At 37.1% G+C, this 13,150-nt stretch overlaps 1 protein-coding gene across 1 annotated transcript in view; it reads right to left on the bottom strand.

Moving 5' to 3' along the window:
- HMCN1 (hemicentin 1) overlaps window positions 1-13,150 on the bottom strand; it is a 537,345-nt gene that overhangs the window by 331,945 nt on the left and 192,250 nt on the right. Inside the window, exons 5-6 of the mRNA XM_052653879.1 lie at window positions 4,810-4,981; window positions 1,263-1,369 (exon numbers count right to left, since the gene is read on the bottom strand). Of these exons, the coding sequence (XP_052509839.1) occupies window positions 1,263-1,369; window positions 4,810-4,981 (279 nt within the window). The remainder of the gene's footprint in view (window positions 1-1,262; window positions 1,370-4,809; window positions 4,982-13,150) is intronic.

The raw sequence follows: 13,150 nt of genomic DNA, 5'->3' as shown, positions 1-13,150 counted from the left end.
TTTTAAAAAATCGGCATGCAAAATTTCTATGGTATAACACCTCCATGTACCTTCACAGCAGCTATATAATTTGGAATGACCCAGTTGATCTCATTTTCTTTTCTTTTTATCATGTCGGGAAGCTGAGACAGTGAAAGAGCAAATGATGCAAGGGGAATCTTCTTTGAGGTGTCCCAGTATTCCAGAGTAAACTGTTTATTTGGGAGTTACAAGGGATTCTAACGGAAGAGGAAGAGCAATACACGCAGCACATAACGGGTGTGCCTTTAAGCCTGCTCTCCCTATAGACAACCGGAGCTTATTCCTGCAGGGGCTGAAAGCTGCTCTAGAAGGGTTTAATTCTCTAGCTGAACAGCCTTCTCCTGTTCTATCTTAAAAAAAAAAAAAAAGAGCTTCTCAGACACAGAAAAACAGATCCTGGGTTTGGAAGTAGGCCAGAGCACACTGAAATTTCTGAGAAATATGGGCAAGCCACGCACAGCATCTACTAGGGAGGGTCCCACATATGATTTGCAGCAGGAGTAGATCTCAGATTTACGGTATCCTGAATTTCGAAGGCAAACACGTTCTTTCCTCCATATTGCCAAAATACAATGCTTTCTTAGTATGAACATATACTACTTAATGTGACTCTAAGATACAAATACCATTTTGTGTTCAAGCACACAATGAAGGTAGGTCTACTACACACCAATAACCAGCAATGTTTGAGGGCTTATTTTGTAACAGGAACTTCTTAAATACTCCATTTGTATAATCTTCATTTAATTCTCAGAACACTTGTATGAAGGAAAGGACTGTTATTGCCATCCTATATTAAAGAGGTGGAAAGAAAATCAAGAGAAGCTATAGTTCTAAGGGATTAGCAGCTTGTAAGTGGTGGTGTTGAGATTCAAACCCAGGGTAGTTCCACACTGGGGCCTATGTCCCTAAACATCATTCTCTACTGGCTCCATCTCTGATTGTTTTGGAGGCAGACAGTGGCTAATATAATCAATCTACAGATTCGATGACAGGAGAATTACCTGAGCATTTTAAGTCTATTTATGGTGGTACTGATCCCTTTCACGGTCATCAAAACCAAACACTATCAATTCATATGATCAAGACAACTCCGAAGAATGCAACGTGTCTATTGATTTTTAGCAAAAGCTTTCTCCATGATCATTGGAGAAGATATAAATGAACTATTATATACATATTTTATAAAACATGCCAACATCAAAATAAAACAACAAATAGACTCTGTAACATAACAGTACCTTCACTGTCCACATTCCAGCCTCTGGCTCTTTAACATTCACCACCTTGGCAGAGTTATGAATATTTAATAGCTCATTCAGGCCAAATCCCTTTTTTATCAGCTTTCCTGAAAGACAGATGTAGAGGTTACAAGCATAATCTTTATTTCAGCTATGTATATCAGCTGTGTACATTTCCAGTACAAATTACCTGCTGGACATTTACACCTCTAGCTCAAAACATCATTTTGTATCTAAAATATACGTAACTTTACCATTTCCGAACACTGTAACTGAAGTAACAGATTCCTATTTGCTATGTTGATGTGATCTTAAAAACAGAGTAAGGAAGACGATAATCATATTTCCAAAGTTAATCTAGGTAATGATTATTATGGCTACAAAGAAGTTATATACAGTCACTAGAGACATTTAGACTTAATAGATGGCGAAACAGTAAACTAGAATAAATGTCTTTTTGGAGATGACTCAAGATATTGCTAACATTAAGAGCCCTGGGCATAACTTTGCATAAAGTGTAAAACCTCAGTTTTCCGTGAAGTGCAGGAGAAGGCTTTTACTTGTCAAAGGAACAATTAGAGGAGCAGTATAATGAAGTAACATGGTACCTTCTCCAACTGAGATCAACATACAGTATCTGACAGCTGGAACTTAGGAAGGAAAACAAATTTGGAATTAAGCCATAGTTTACATATTCATTTCAGTCTTGGCTCTCGTGTGGACTATTTCTGCAGCTATGTAAACAAATCAATTAAAAGAATCCCATGTTTGCATCAGAAGTTTTATAATCACTGCAAATGACTTTTAAAAATATCACTGTCAATGAATTTTTAAAGTAGTAGAACTTAAGGCAATGGTTACAGGTACTTTCGATACAGATAATGAACAACACAAATCCTTCCTGGGTAGATAGGATAGATGGTACTAGAAGAATGCTACTTATAAAGGCAAATCCATTTCTGCAGATAAATCTGTTTTCAAGACCAAACAGTCTCAAAAAAATTGGTTTTGCTTGCTCATAAATTTCAATTTGATTGTTAAATGTGGTTGAAGCCTTGGAGGTCAATTTCATACACTATTTTCTCTAAGGTACGTCATTTTCTAAGATTCAAATAAAGAAAAAAGGTAGTTACTCCTTTCCAATTTATAAATGTTCACACAGGTTAAAAAAATGTAACATATACTTCAGCTACAATAAGAATAAAAATACTGTGCAAACATCATTGGTTAAAAAATTTCCTAAACACGTATATTAAGAAAAATTAGGTTTCTTTTTTTTTTTAAGATTACTATTCAATTCAACCTTAAGTCTTGTAAATTCAACCAGAGATGGAATTAAGCCAAAACTGAGAATCATACCAATTATCAAAGGAAAAAATTAAAACATTATTCTAATGAGAATATAAATTTGTTTTTTAACAACTATCTCCTGTAAAATTACACAAGCCCCTTTGCCACGACAAGGCTGTGATCCATGAAGGGTCATAGTGGAAAGTTCTCACAAAATATGGTCCACTGGAGGAAGGAATCATAAACCACTTCAGTATTTTTCCCTCGGGAACCGAACAGAGTATGAAAAGACAAAAAGACACCAGAAGACAAGCCTCCCAGGTTAAGAGGTGTGCAGTATGCTTCTGAAGATAACAAGGGAACATTTGATGCAAGATGGGCATGATAAAAGACAGAAACAGTAGGACCTAACAGAAGCAGCAGAGATTAAGAAGAGGTGGCAAGAACACACAGAAGAATTATACAAAAAAGGTTTTAATGACCTGGATAAACACAATGGTGTGATCACTCACTCAGAGCCAGACATCCTGGAGTGTGAAGTCAAATGGGCCTCAGGAAGCATTACCACGAACTAAGCTAGTGAAAATGACGGAATTCCAGCTGAGCTATTTCAAATCCTAAAAGATACTGCTGTAAAAGTGTTGCACTCAATATGCCAGCAAATTTGGAAAACTCAGCAGTGGCCACAGGACTGGAAAAGGTCACTTTTCGTTGCAATCCCAAAGAAGGACAATGCCAAAGAATGCTTACTTAACTGCTGCACAACTGTGCTTATTTCACATGCTAGCAAGGGAATGCTCAAAATCTTTCAAGTTAGGCTTCCGTAGTACGTGAACCAAGAACTTTCATATATACAAGCTGGATTTAGAACAGGCAGTGGAAACAGATCAAATTGCCAACATTCACTGGATTATAGAGAAAGCAAGGGAATTCCAGAAAAACATCTACTTCTGCTTCATTGACTACACTAAAGCCTTTGACAGTGTGGATCATAACAAACTGTGGAAAATTCTTAAAGAGATGTGACTACCAGAGTTTACTTGTCTCCTGAAGAGGAGCTAAAGAGTCTCTTGATGAGGATGGAAGGAAAGAATGAAAAAAGCTGGCTTAAACTCACATTCAAAAAACTAAAATCATGGCATCCAGTCCCACCACTTCATGGCAAATAGAGGGGAAAAAAGTGGAAGTAGTGACAGATTTTATATTCTTGGGCTCCAAAATCACCGTGGACAGTGACTATAGCCATTAAATTAAAAGACGCTTGTTCCTTGGAAGGGAAGCTATGACAAACCCATACAGCATACTGAAAAACAGAGACCTCACATTGATGACAAAGGTACGTATAGTCAAAGCTATGGTTTTTCCAGTAAATACGTACAGATGTGAGAGTTGGACCATAAAGAAGGCTGAGCACCAAAGAACTCATGCTTTCAAATTGTGGTGCTGGAGAAGATTCTTGAGAGTCCACTGGAATGCAAGGTAGGCAAGTAAGTCAATCCTAAAGGAAATCAACCCTGAATATTCACTGGAAGGACTGACGCTGAAGCGCCTATCCTTTGACCACCCGATGTGAAGAGCGGACTCATTGGAAAAGAGCCTGATCGTGGGAAAGATCGAGAGCAGGAGGAGAAGAGGGTGACAGAGAATGAGATGATTGGATAATATCACTGGGATAGTATCACTGAGGCAATGAACACGAGTTTGAACAAACCCTGGTAGAGAGTAAAGAATAGGAAAGCCTGGTGGTATACTGCAGTCCATAGGGTTGCAAAGAGTTGGACACAACTTAGCGACTGAACAAGAACAACCTGTAAAATTAAAATCTATCAAAAAAATGATATGGTAAAAAATTAGACAGTTTTTTTTAGTAATAAAGGACTTTTTTCATATGATTCACTTAAAAATGACAAAACACTGAATTTTACAGAATAAGTTACTGTGAAGTATTTCCTCATATAAAGGTGAAGAAAATATTTCAGGTTCATCTAAAATATTTTTTGGATCCTTCAGTTACAATTAAGTTAGTAAACGCCATCTGTTTAAATTATTGGGAGTTTCAGTTTTTTGAATCTCATGTTAACTCAATGATACTTATGACTAAAAATCTTGTTTTAATTTTTAAACATCTTCTCCAGTCATTTTTGAGTTGGTTAAATTTATTCATAAAGTCAGCATTAATTTGAACAAGTAAGTCTTTCTATTTTTTCATATTCTATATTTTTAAATATTTTTAATATGAATGTTCCATATAGCTTACCTAAAGGATTGCGAATTTCAATCATTGGAGAAGGGCCACTCAGAGACACAGTAACCTCTTTTAGACTTGGATCAAAGGGAATTTTCCAAGTATTTACAGCCTGTTCCAAATGATCTGTTGATAAGAGGTGAACTTTGGAAGCCTGCACTGCTTCTTCCACCCATTTTAAAACCTATAAGAAAAAGAGAAACATGAGTGATATCAAAATATTTACAGCTTTATACCACCTCGAATTGCTGAAGCAGTAGCCTGTTTGCTTAATGAAATGACCAGGTTGCTTTCTATACTGTGTGAGGCTTATTTCCATCACAATCAACATAAACTTTCTCAACCCACAGAACAGGAAAAATGCACTCCCCAGGGGACTAGTCTCCAAAAGTTTCAAACAGCTCATGTAACTCAATATTAAAAAACAAACAAACAACAACAAAAAAAAACACCTAATAACCCAAGTGGAAAATGCACAGAATATCTAAATAAACATTTTTGCAAAGAAGACATACAGATGGCCGAGAGGCACACGAAAAGAGGCACGTACTCAACAATGCTAATTATTTGAGAAACACAAATCAAAACTAAAACGAGATATCACCTCACACCAGTCAAAACGGCCATCATCAAAAACAATCTATCAACAATTAATGCTGGAGTGGACGTGGAGAAAAGGGAACCCTCCTACACTGTTGGTGGGAATGTAAATTGGTACAGCCACTATGGAGACCAGTATGGAGGTTTCTTAAAAACAATCCCACTCCTGGGTATATATCCAGAGAAAAACATGGTTTGAAAGGCTAGACATATCACAATGTTAAACGCACCATTATTTACGATAGCCAAGACGTGGAAGCAATGAAAATGTCAATCAACAGAAGATGTGGTAAAAACACAGCCATAAAAAAGAATAAAATAATACCATTTGCGCCAACATGGATAGACATGGAGATTATCATACAATCTCATAACATCTCAGACATAAGTCAGAGAAAGACAAATGTCATACGATATGGCTTCTATGTGGAATCTCTAAAAAATGATACAAATGGACTTATTTATAAAACAGAAACATATTTACATACTTAGAGAATGAATGTATGGTTACCTGGGGGCAGGGGGAAAAGGGCAAGGAACAGACCGAGAGTTTGGGATTGACACGTACACACTGCTGTATTTTTTTTAAAAGCCTAATGCTCCCTACATCCACTTATTATAGCAGGTTCAGAAGAAAATATTAGTTTAACCCATGCTCAAATTTCAATTTTTATATCTTGGAGTAAAATATTCAAAATGAGATTACAGTGTCCAAACACTAGTTGTGTAAGATATGACATGCATAGGTACTACAGACAGTTCCATTTCTCAACGGAAATGAAAAGAATCTACAGAAAACAAGGTAATGGCAATACTGAGATTCTTTTCCCTCTATTCTTCCTTTCTCAATTTTTTTCAAAGTTCAATTAATAAAAGACAATGAGCAAATTATCAAATCCAATTTCAATATATTGAGTACTGAATTACTGTAATAGAGCACACTATAAAACTACATATTATAATAATATATACTGTAGTATATTAATTATTAAAAAATAATTGTAATGCCAGCAAAACTTTCATTTTTATGATAAAATAAAAAATACAAGAATATAATGGGGAAAATAACCATTATGTTTCTTAAAGTGGAAAAATACTTCAGGTTAGAACCAATTTTAGTGGCGTGCTCTTGAAGGAAACCTTCTAGTCCACAGAAATGCTCAGCAACAGCAAATACAATTCCTCTTTTTACAGGGCATGTCTGGACAGGTACTGCTTAGCTGAACTCACCACCATTACTCCTAGATCATACTAAGCTTTAATCCACCTAAGATCTTCCTCTGGTTCATTTATCCTTCAAGATGGTATTCCATCATGAACAATTTCCCTCATAATTACTCATTAAACACTGAAGAGCACTACTCAAACAACAGTATTTTTTAAATTTCAATAATGGTAGTCACAAACCAATGAATCAAACAACAAGTATTGTGTAATAATTTCAATCTCTGTAAAATGGATTCCCCCCCTTTTTTTTGGTCCTCAAGGATGAGAAAAGTGGCTAAGACATTATCATAAAATTAACAAGGTGAGGCAATTATGTTTATTCATCAAATAAATGTTCACTGTTCAAAGAACTCTTCTAAGTACTGAGTACTGATGAAAGTGAATGAAATTGATGAAAGTGAATGAAATTGATGAACATGAATGAAATTAATGAAAGTGAAGTTGCTCAGTCATATTCAACTCTTTGCGACCCCAAGGACTGTAGCCCACCAGGTTCCTCCATCCATGGAATTTTCCAGACAAGAATACTGGAGTGGGTTGCCATTTCCTTCTCCAGGGGATCATCCCAACCCAGGGATCGAACCCAGGTCTCCTGCATTGCAGGCAGACTCTTTACCATCTGAACCACAAAGGAAGGAAATGCTGGACTAGAGGAAGCACAAGCTGGAATCAAGATTTCCAGGAGAAATATCAATAACCACAGATATGCAGATGACACCACTCTCGGGGCAGAAAAAGAAGAGGAACTAAGAGCTTCTTGATGAAAGTGAAAGAGGAGAGTGAAAAAGCTGGCTTAAAACTCAACATTCAAAAAACGAAGATCATGGCATCTGGTCCCATCACTTCGTGGCAAATAGATGGGGAAACAATGGAAACAGTGAGAGACTTTATTTTCTTGGGCACCAAAATCAATGCAGATGGTGACTGCAGCCACAAAATTAAAAGATGCCTGCTCTCTGGAAGAAAAGCTATGACGAACCTAGACAGTATTTTAAAAAGCAGAGACATTACTTGGCCAACAAAGGTCCGCATAGTCAAAGCTATGGTTTTTCCAGTAGTCATGTATGGATGAGAGAGCCAGACCATAAAGAAAGCTGAGCGCCAAAGAACTGATGCTTTTGAACTGTGGTGGAAAAGACTCTTGAGAGTCCCTTGGATTGCAAGATCAAGCCAGTCAATCCTAAAGAAAGTCAGTCCTGAATATTCATTGGGAGGACTGATGCTAAAGCTCTAATACTTTGCCCACCTGATGTGAAGAACGGACTCACTAGAAAAGACCCTGATGCTGAGAAAGGTTGAAGGCAGGGGGAGAAGGGGACGCCAGAGGATGAGATGGTTGGATATCATCATCAACTTGATGGACATGAGTTGGAGCAAGCTCCGGGAGTTGGTGATGGACAGGGAGGCCTGGCATGCTGCAGTCCATCGGGTCTCAAAGAGTTGGACACAACTGAGCAACTGAATTGGACTTCTTAAATAAAAGAAAGGAACTCATAAAACAGGAAGCCTTTGTTGAAATAATGTACGTAAACTGCCCATCATAGTACTTGCCAGTGGATTTTCAAATGTTTTCCTCCATCTCCAACTGAATTCCCTTCCCTTCCCCTAATTGAAAATTTCAATAATGACTTCATGGGCAAAGTGAGAAAAAACGTACCCCTGAAAGACAAGATTTCTTAAATGAAAAACAGACACAAAGTTACTCCAGGTAGAAGAGAGGTTCTTAAAAACATACAGAGACAGAAGTACTCATATGTTGGGAACATGAGTGCATCTAACTGGCTACAGTTAAGTTTTCAGAAAAGGAAGAAGCAAAATATGAGGTTGGAAGCTTATGTCAGGGGCAGTGTGTGTATGCTCACAAAGTCAAGCTATGACAACCGGATTCTATCCTAAAGACATGAGTGAAAAGTTTCTGAAGGAATTTCTGCTTTAAGCCGAGAAGTAATACTTTGACAGAAGTATTTTACAAAGAAAAGCTTGCAGTGGTATCATCAACTAACTGAGCACAAAAATTACTGCATAAATCCAATGATATATTTCCTCAGATTGTAACTGTATAAAGCACCTGGGATTTTACATATGAGATAGGTAGGTATCGATATCATTACCTAAAGAAGCAAATGCCATATTTTGAAAAATGGGTTCTGAGTGATCTATCATGCATGAACAGAAAGATATGAATCATTCTGCCAATCAAATCAGTCCATATGGCTATAGAAACCAGAGACTGATTCTTGCTAATATCTGACCGTAAATAGAACACATATTTTAAAAATCAGAGTGTTGACATTTTTATGTCTTCAACATGGAACATGGCTACTTAACTCAAAGGAATGCAAAGAACTGACTTACTCTCTGAGAAGGCACTTGATAAATTTTACTGGTGATAAATAACTTTGAGAATAATGTCTGATTTAGAGACTAAAGAAGGCAAAGACAAGAGAAATCAGATGAATGGAAAGAACATTTGTTTTAAGGACAAGACACAAAATGTGGTCATAAATAATTCTCAATGCAAGAAAGAAAAGAATCAGAAAACAAGGATATTATAGTATCTCAGGTTCAACAATGAAATGCAATAGTGTTGAGCAGAAATAAAAGTGAAATCAATTTTTAATACACCTTTCTTTAAATGTGTAGTGTATTCTGCATGACTCCTCAAATACATCTGTCCTTTGAAACAAATGTAAAAAGGTTATGATATATAACTGGAAAATGATACCACCCTTATGGCAGAAAGTGAAGAGGAACTAAAAAGCCTCTTGAAAGTGAAAGAGGAGAGTGAAAAAGTTGGCTTCAAGCTCAACATTCAGAAAACGAAGATCATGGCATCCAATCCCATCACTTCATGGGAAATAGATGGGTAAACAGTGGAAACAGTGTCAGACTTTATTTTTGGGGGCTCCAAAAATCACTGCAGATGGTGACTGCAGCCATGAAATTAAAAGACGCTTACTCCTTGGAAGAAAAGTTATGACCAACCTAGATAGCATATTCAAAAGCAGAGACATTACTTTGCCGACTAAGGTCCGTCTAGTCAAGGCTATGGTTTTTCCAGTAGTCATGTATGGATGTGAGAGTTGGACTGTGAAGAAGGCTGAGCACCAAAGAATTGATGCTTTTGAACTGTGGTGTTGGAGAAGACTCTTGAGAGTCCCTTGGACTGCAAGGAGAGCCAACCAGTCCATTCTGAAGATCAGCCCTGGGATTTCTTTGGAAGGAATGATGCTGAAGCTGAAACTCCAGTACTTTGGCCACCTCAGGCGAAGAGTTGACTCATTGGAAAAGACTCTGATGTTGGGAGGGATTGGGGCAGGAGGAGAAGGGGACGACAGAGGATGAGATGGCTGGATGGCATCACTGAGTCAATGGACGTGAGTCTGAGTGAACTCCGGGAGATGGTGATGGACAGGGAGGCCTGGTGTGCTGCAGTTCTTAGGGTCACAAAGAGTTGGACACGACTGAGCGACTGAACTGAACTTCTAGGCATTCCTGTGAAAATGGAAAGCTTTCTGATTTAGTTGCCTTCTCATACAGGAACTGCGTTTAAATGGTAGGAAATGTAAGTGGGCTTTTGGTTTATTCTTAATACTGTTTCTAATTCATCAACATTTATGAGGCTTTCACAGAGATTACAATGGATCATGATATTACTGGTTGGGAAAGATACAGTGCAGACTTCTGTCACAAGTCTCAAATCACTTTTTTATACAATTATAGGAAAAAATCAAATTGAAGACAGATGCAACCCACTTTATTAGAAAATACAGATATCACCAACATGTGAATAAAAGCAGATTCCTACAAGCCACACAATCACCGAAAGTGAGGTTTCTGACCTCTAATGTTCCCACATATAAGGAAAAAGAAAAAAAAAAAAACAACTTTGTCTAACCATGAGAAATGTTCTTATGAGATTGGAAAGGACCTTAAATTGTAACAACAAAAAGAAGTGAACTAGAATAATGTGAGATCCCTTGAATGCTTACATTTTTACTAAACCATTGGTTTAGTCTTTCAAACCACTAAGGCACCATTAACTGTGCATTAAGTTTTAACGTAAAAATAGTCTCTAATGATTTTTAGCAGTTTAAATCTCAAAAGGCCTTTGAGAACATCTAACTCAGATCCTTTATTTTATAAATGAGGGAAACTGATAAGTGAGTTCTTATACCTTTCAAACACCTAACCATACTGATTCTGGTGCAGTAGTTATTTTTTATAAAGCCCCTGAGTCCTTGAAGACACTCTCCTAGTATAAATATTTTGCATCCTACATAATAATTGATACTTAAAAATAGTTCCTATTTCTATTTTATTCAGGAAGGAAATGCAAATATTGCAAAACAGAAAACTAGCCTACATTATTATGTATTATGAAACATGATACATAGCATTAAGCAGAAATGAAGTGCAATCAATTTTGCATACATCTTCAAGGACAGAATTTGACAAAAACTTTGGAAGAATTTTTCTTTTTTTAACCAGGATATTATTGACATATAACATTAAATTCATTTCAGGTGTATAGTATAATGATTCAATATGTGTATATACTGCAAAATGAGTCTCACAATAGGTCTAACTAACATATATCACCACACATAGTTGCCATTTTTTTCTCTTGTGATGAGAACTTTTAGGACTTGCTCTCTTAGGAACTTCCAAATATACAATACATTAACTATAGCTAATAGGCTCTACATTACATCCCCAGGACTTATTGATTTTATAACTAGAAGTCTGTACCTTTTGAACCCCTTTAACCTACACCCACCCCACCAAATCCCCAGCTTCTGTTCTTTATATATTACTAGTTTAATTTTATTTTATTTTTATTTTAGATTCTATACACTGTATTCGTCTTTTTCTGTCTGATTTATTTCACTTAGCATAATGCCCTCAAGGTCCATCCCTGTTGTCAAACATGACAAGACTGCCTTCTTTTTATGGCTGAATAATATCCCAATATATATATGTAAATATACCACATTTTCATCATTCATTTATAGATGGGCACTTAGGCTGCTTCCATATTTTGGTGATTGTAAACAGAGCTGCAATGAACATGAAGTAAATATGTTTTTTGAGTTAATACTTTTGTTTTATTCAGATAAATACCCAGAAGTGGAACTGCTTGATCATAAGATCATCCGGGGGTTTTCCCTGGTAGCTCAGATGATAAAGAATCTGCCTGCAATGCAGGATACACAGGAGACTGGGTTCGATTTCTGGGTCAGGAAGATTCTGTGAAGAAGGGAATGGCAATCCATTCTAGTATCCTTGCCTGGAAAATTCCATGGATGCAGAAGTCTGGTGGGCTACAGTCCACAGGGTCACAAAAGGTCGGATACAACTGAGCGATTAACACTTACATTTTTCAAGGTCTTTTTTAATTTGGAGGGGAAGCGTCTTACTCTTTTCCATAGTGGTTGTACCAATTTACATTCCCCAACAGTACACAAGCGTTCCTTTTGCTTTTTGTCCTTGCCAACAACCTGTCATTTCCTGTCTTCTTGGTAATGGCCATTCTAACCAGTGTGAGGTGATATGATATCTCATTGTGATTTTGCTTTGCATTTCCCTGATGATTAGTGATATTGAGCACCTTTGAATGTACTTGTTGGCCATCTGAATGTCCTATTTGAAAAAAATAGTTATTCATAACTTTTGCTCACTTTTAGTTGATTGTTTGGGGGGTTTTGCTATTGAGTTCTTTATGTTTTGAATAGTAATCCCTCATCAAACATATGATATGCAACTATTCTAACTTCTCCCATTCAATAGGTTGCCTTTTCATTTGTTGGGTCTGATTCTTTGCAACCCTATGGACTGTAGCCTGCCAGACTCCTTTGTCCATGGTATTCTCCAGGCAAGAACACTACAGTGGGTTGCTGTGCTGTCCTCCAGGGGATCTTCTCAATCCAGGAATCAAACCCACATCTTCTACACTGCAGGCAGATTCTTTACCTCTGAGCCACCAGGGAAGCACCAGATTGGCGATATAATGGAATTAAAGTCATGAAGCTCCCCTCAGAGCCCCTCCCCCACCATGGACTTACACGAACAAGGAAATACATCATTCTGCCATAATAAACTTAGATGTTAATACACAACGGCCCAGAAAACTAGATGTCCATCAGTACACAATGGCTCAGCAACCTAGATGTCCATCAACAAATGAACAGTTAAGGAAAGGTGTGGTATATTATGTACAATGGAATATTACTCAGCCATCAAAAGGAACAAATTTGAATCAGTTGAACTGAGGTAGACGAACCTAGAGCCTGTTATACAGACTGAAATAAGTCAGAAAGAAAGAGACAAATATCATATACTAACACACATATATGGAATCTAGAAAAATGGTACTGATGAAACTATTTGCAAGATACACATAGAGACACAGACACAGAGAAAAGACTTGTAAACACAGCAGGGGATGAAGAGTATGGGACGAATTGAGAGAGCAGTGCTGACATATACATACTATCATATGTAAAATAGATAGCTAGTATGAAGT

This window comes from Budorcas taxicolor, chromosome 16 (assembly GCF_023091745.1).
Source record: "Budorcas taxicolor isolate Tak-1 chromosome 16, Takin1.1, whole genome shotgun sequence".
Classification (NCBI taxonomy): Eukaryota; Metazoa; Chordata; class Mammalia; order Artiodactyla; family Bovidae; genus Budorcas; species Budorcas taxicolor.
Note: the sequence above shows the minus strand (reverse complement) of the source record. Positions and strands in the feature narration are given on the sequence as shown.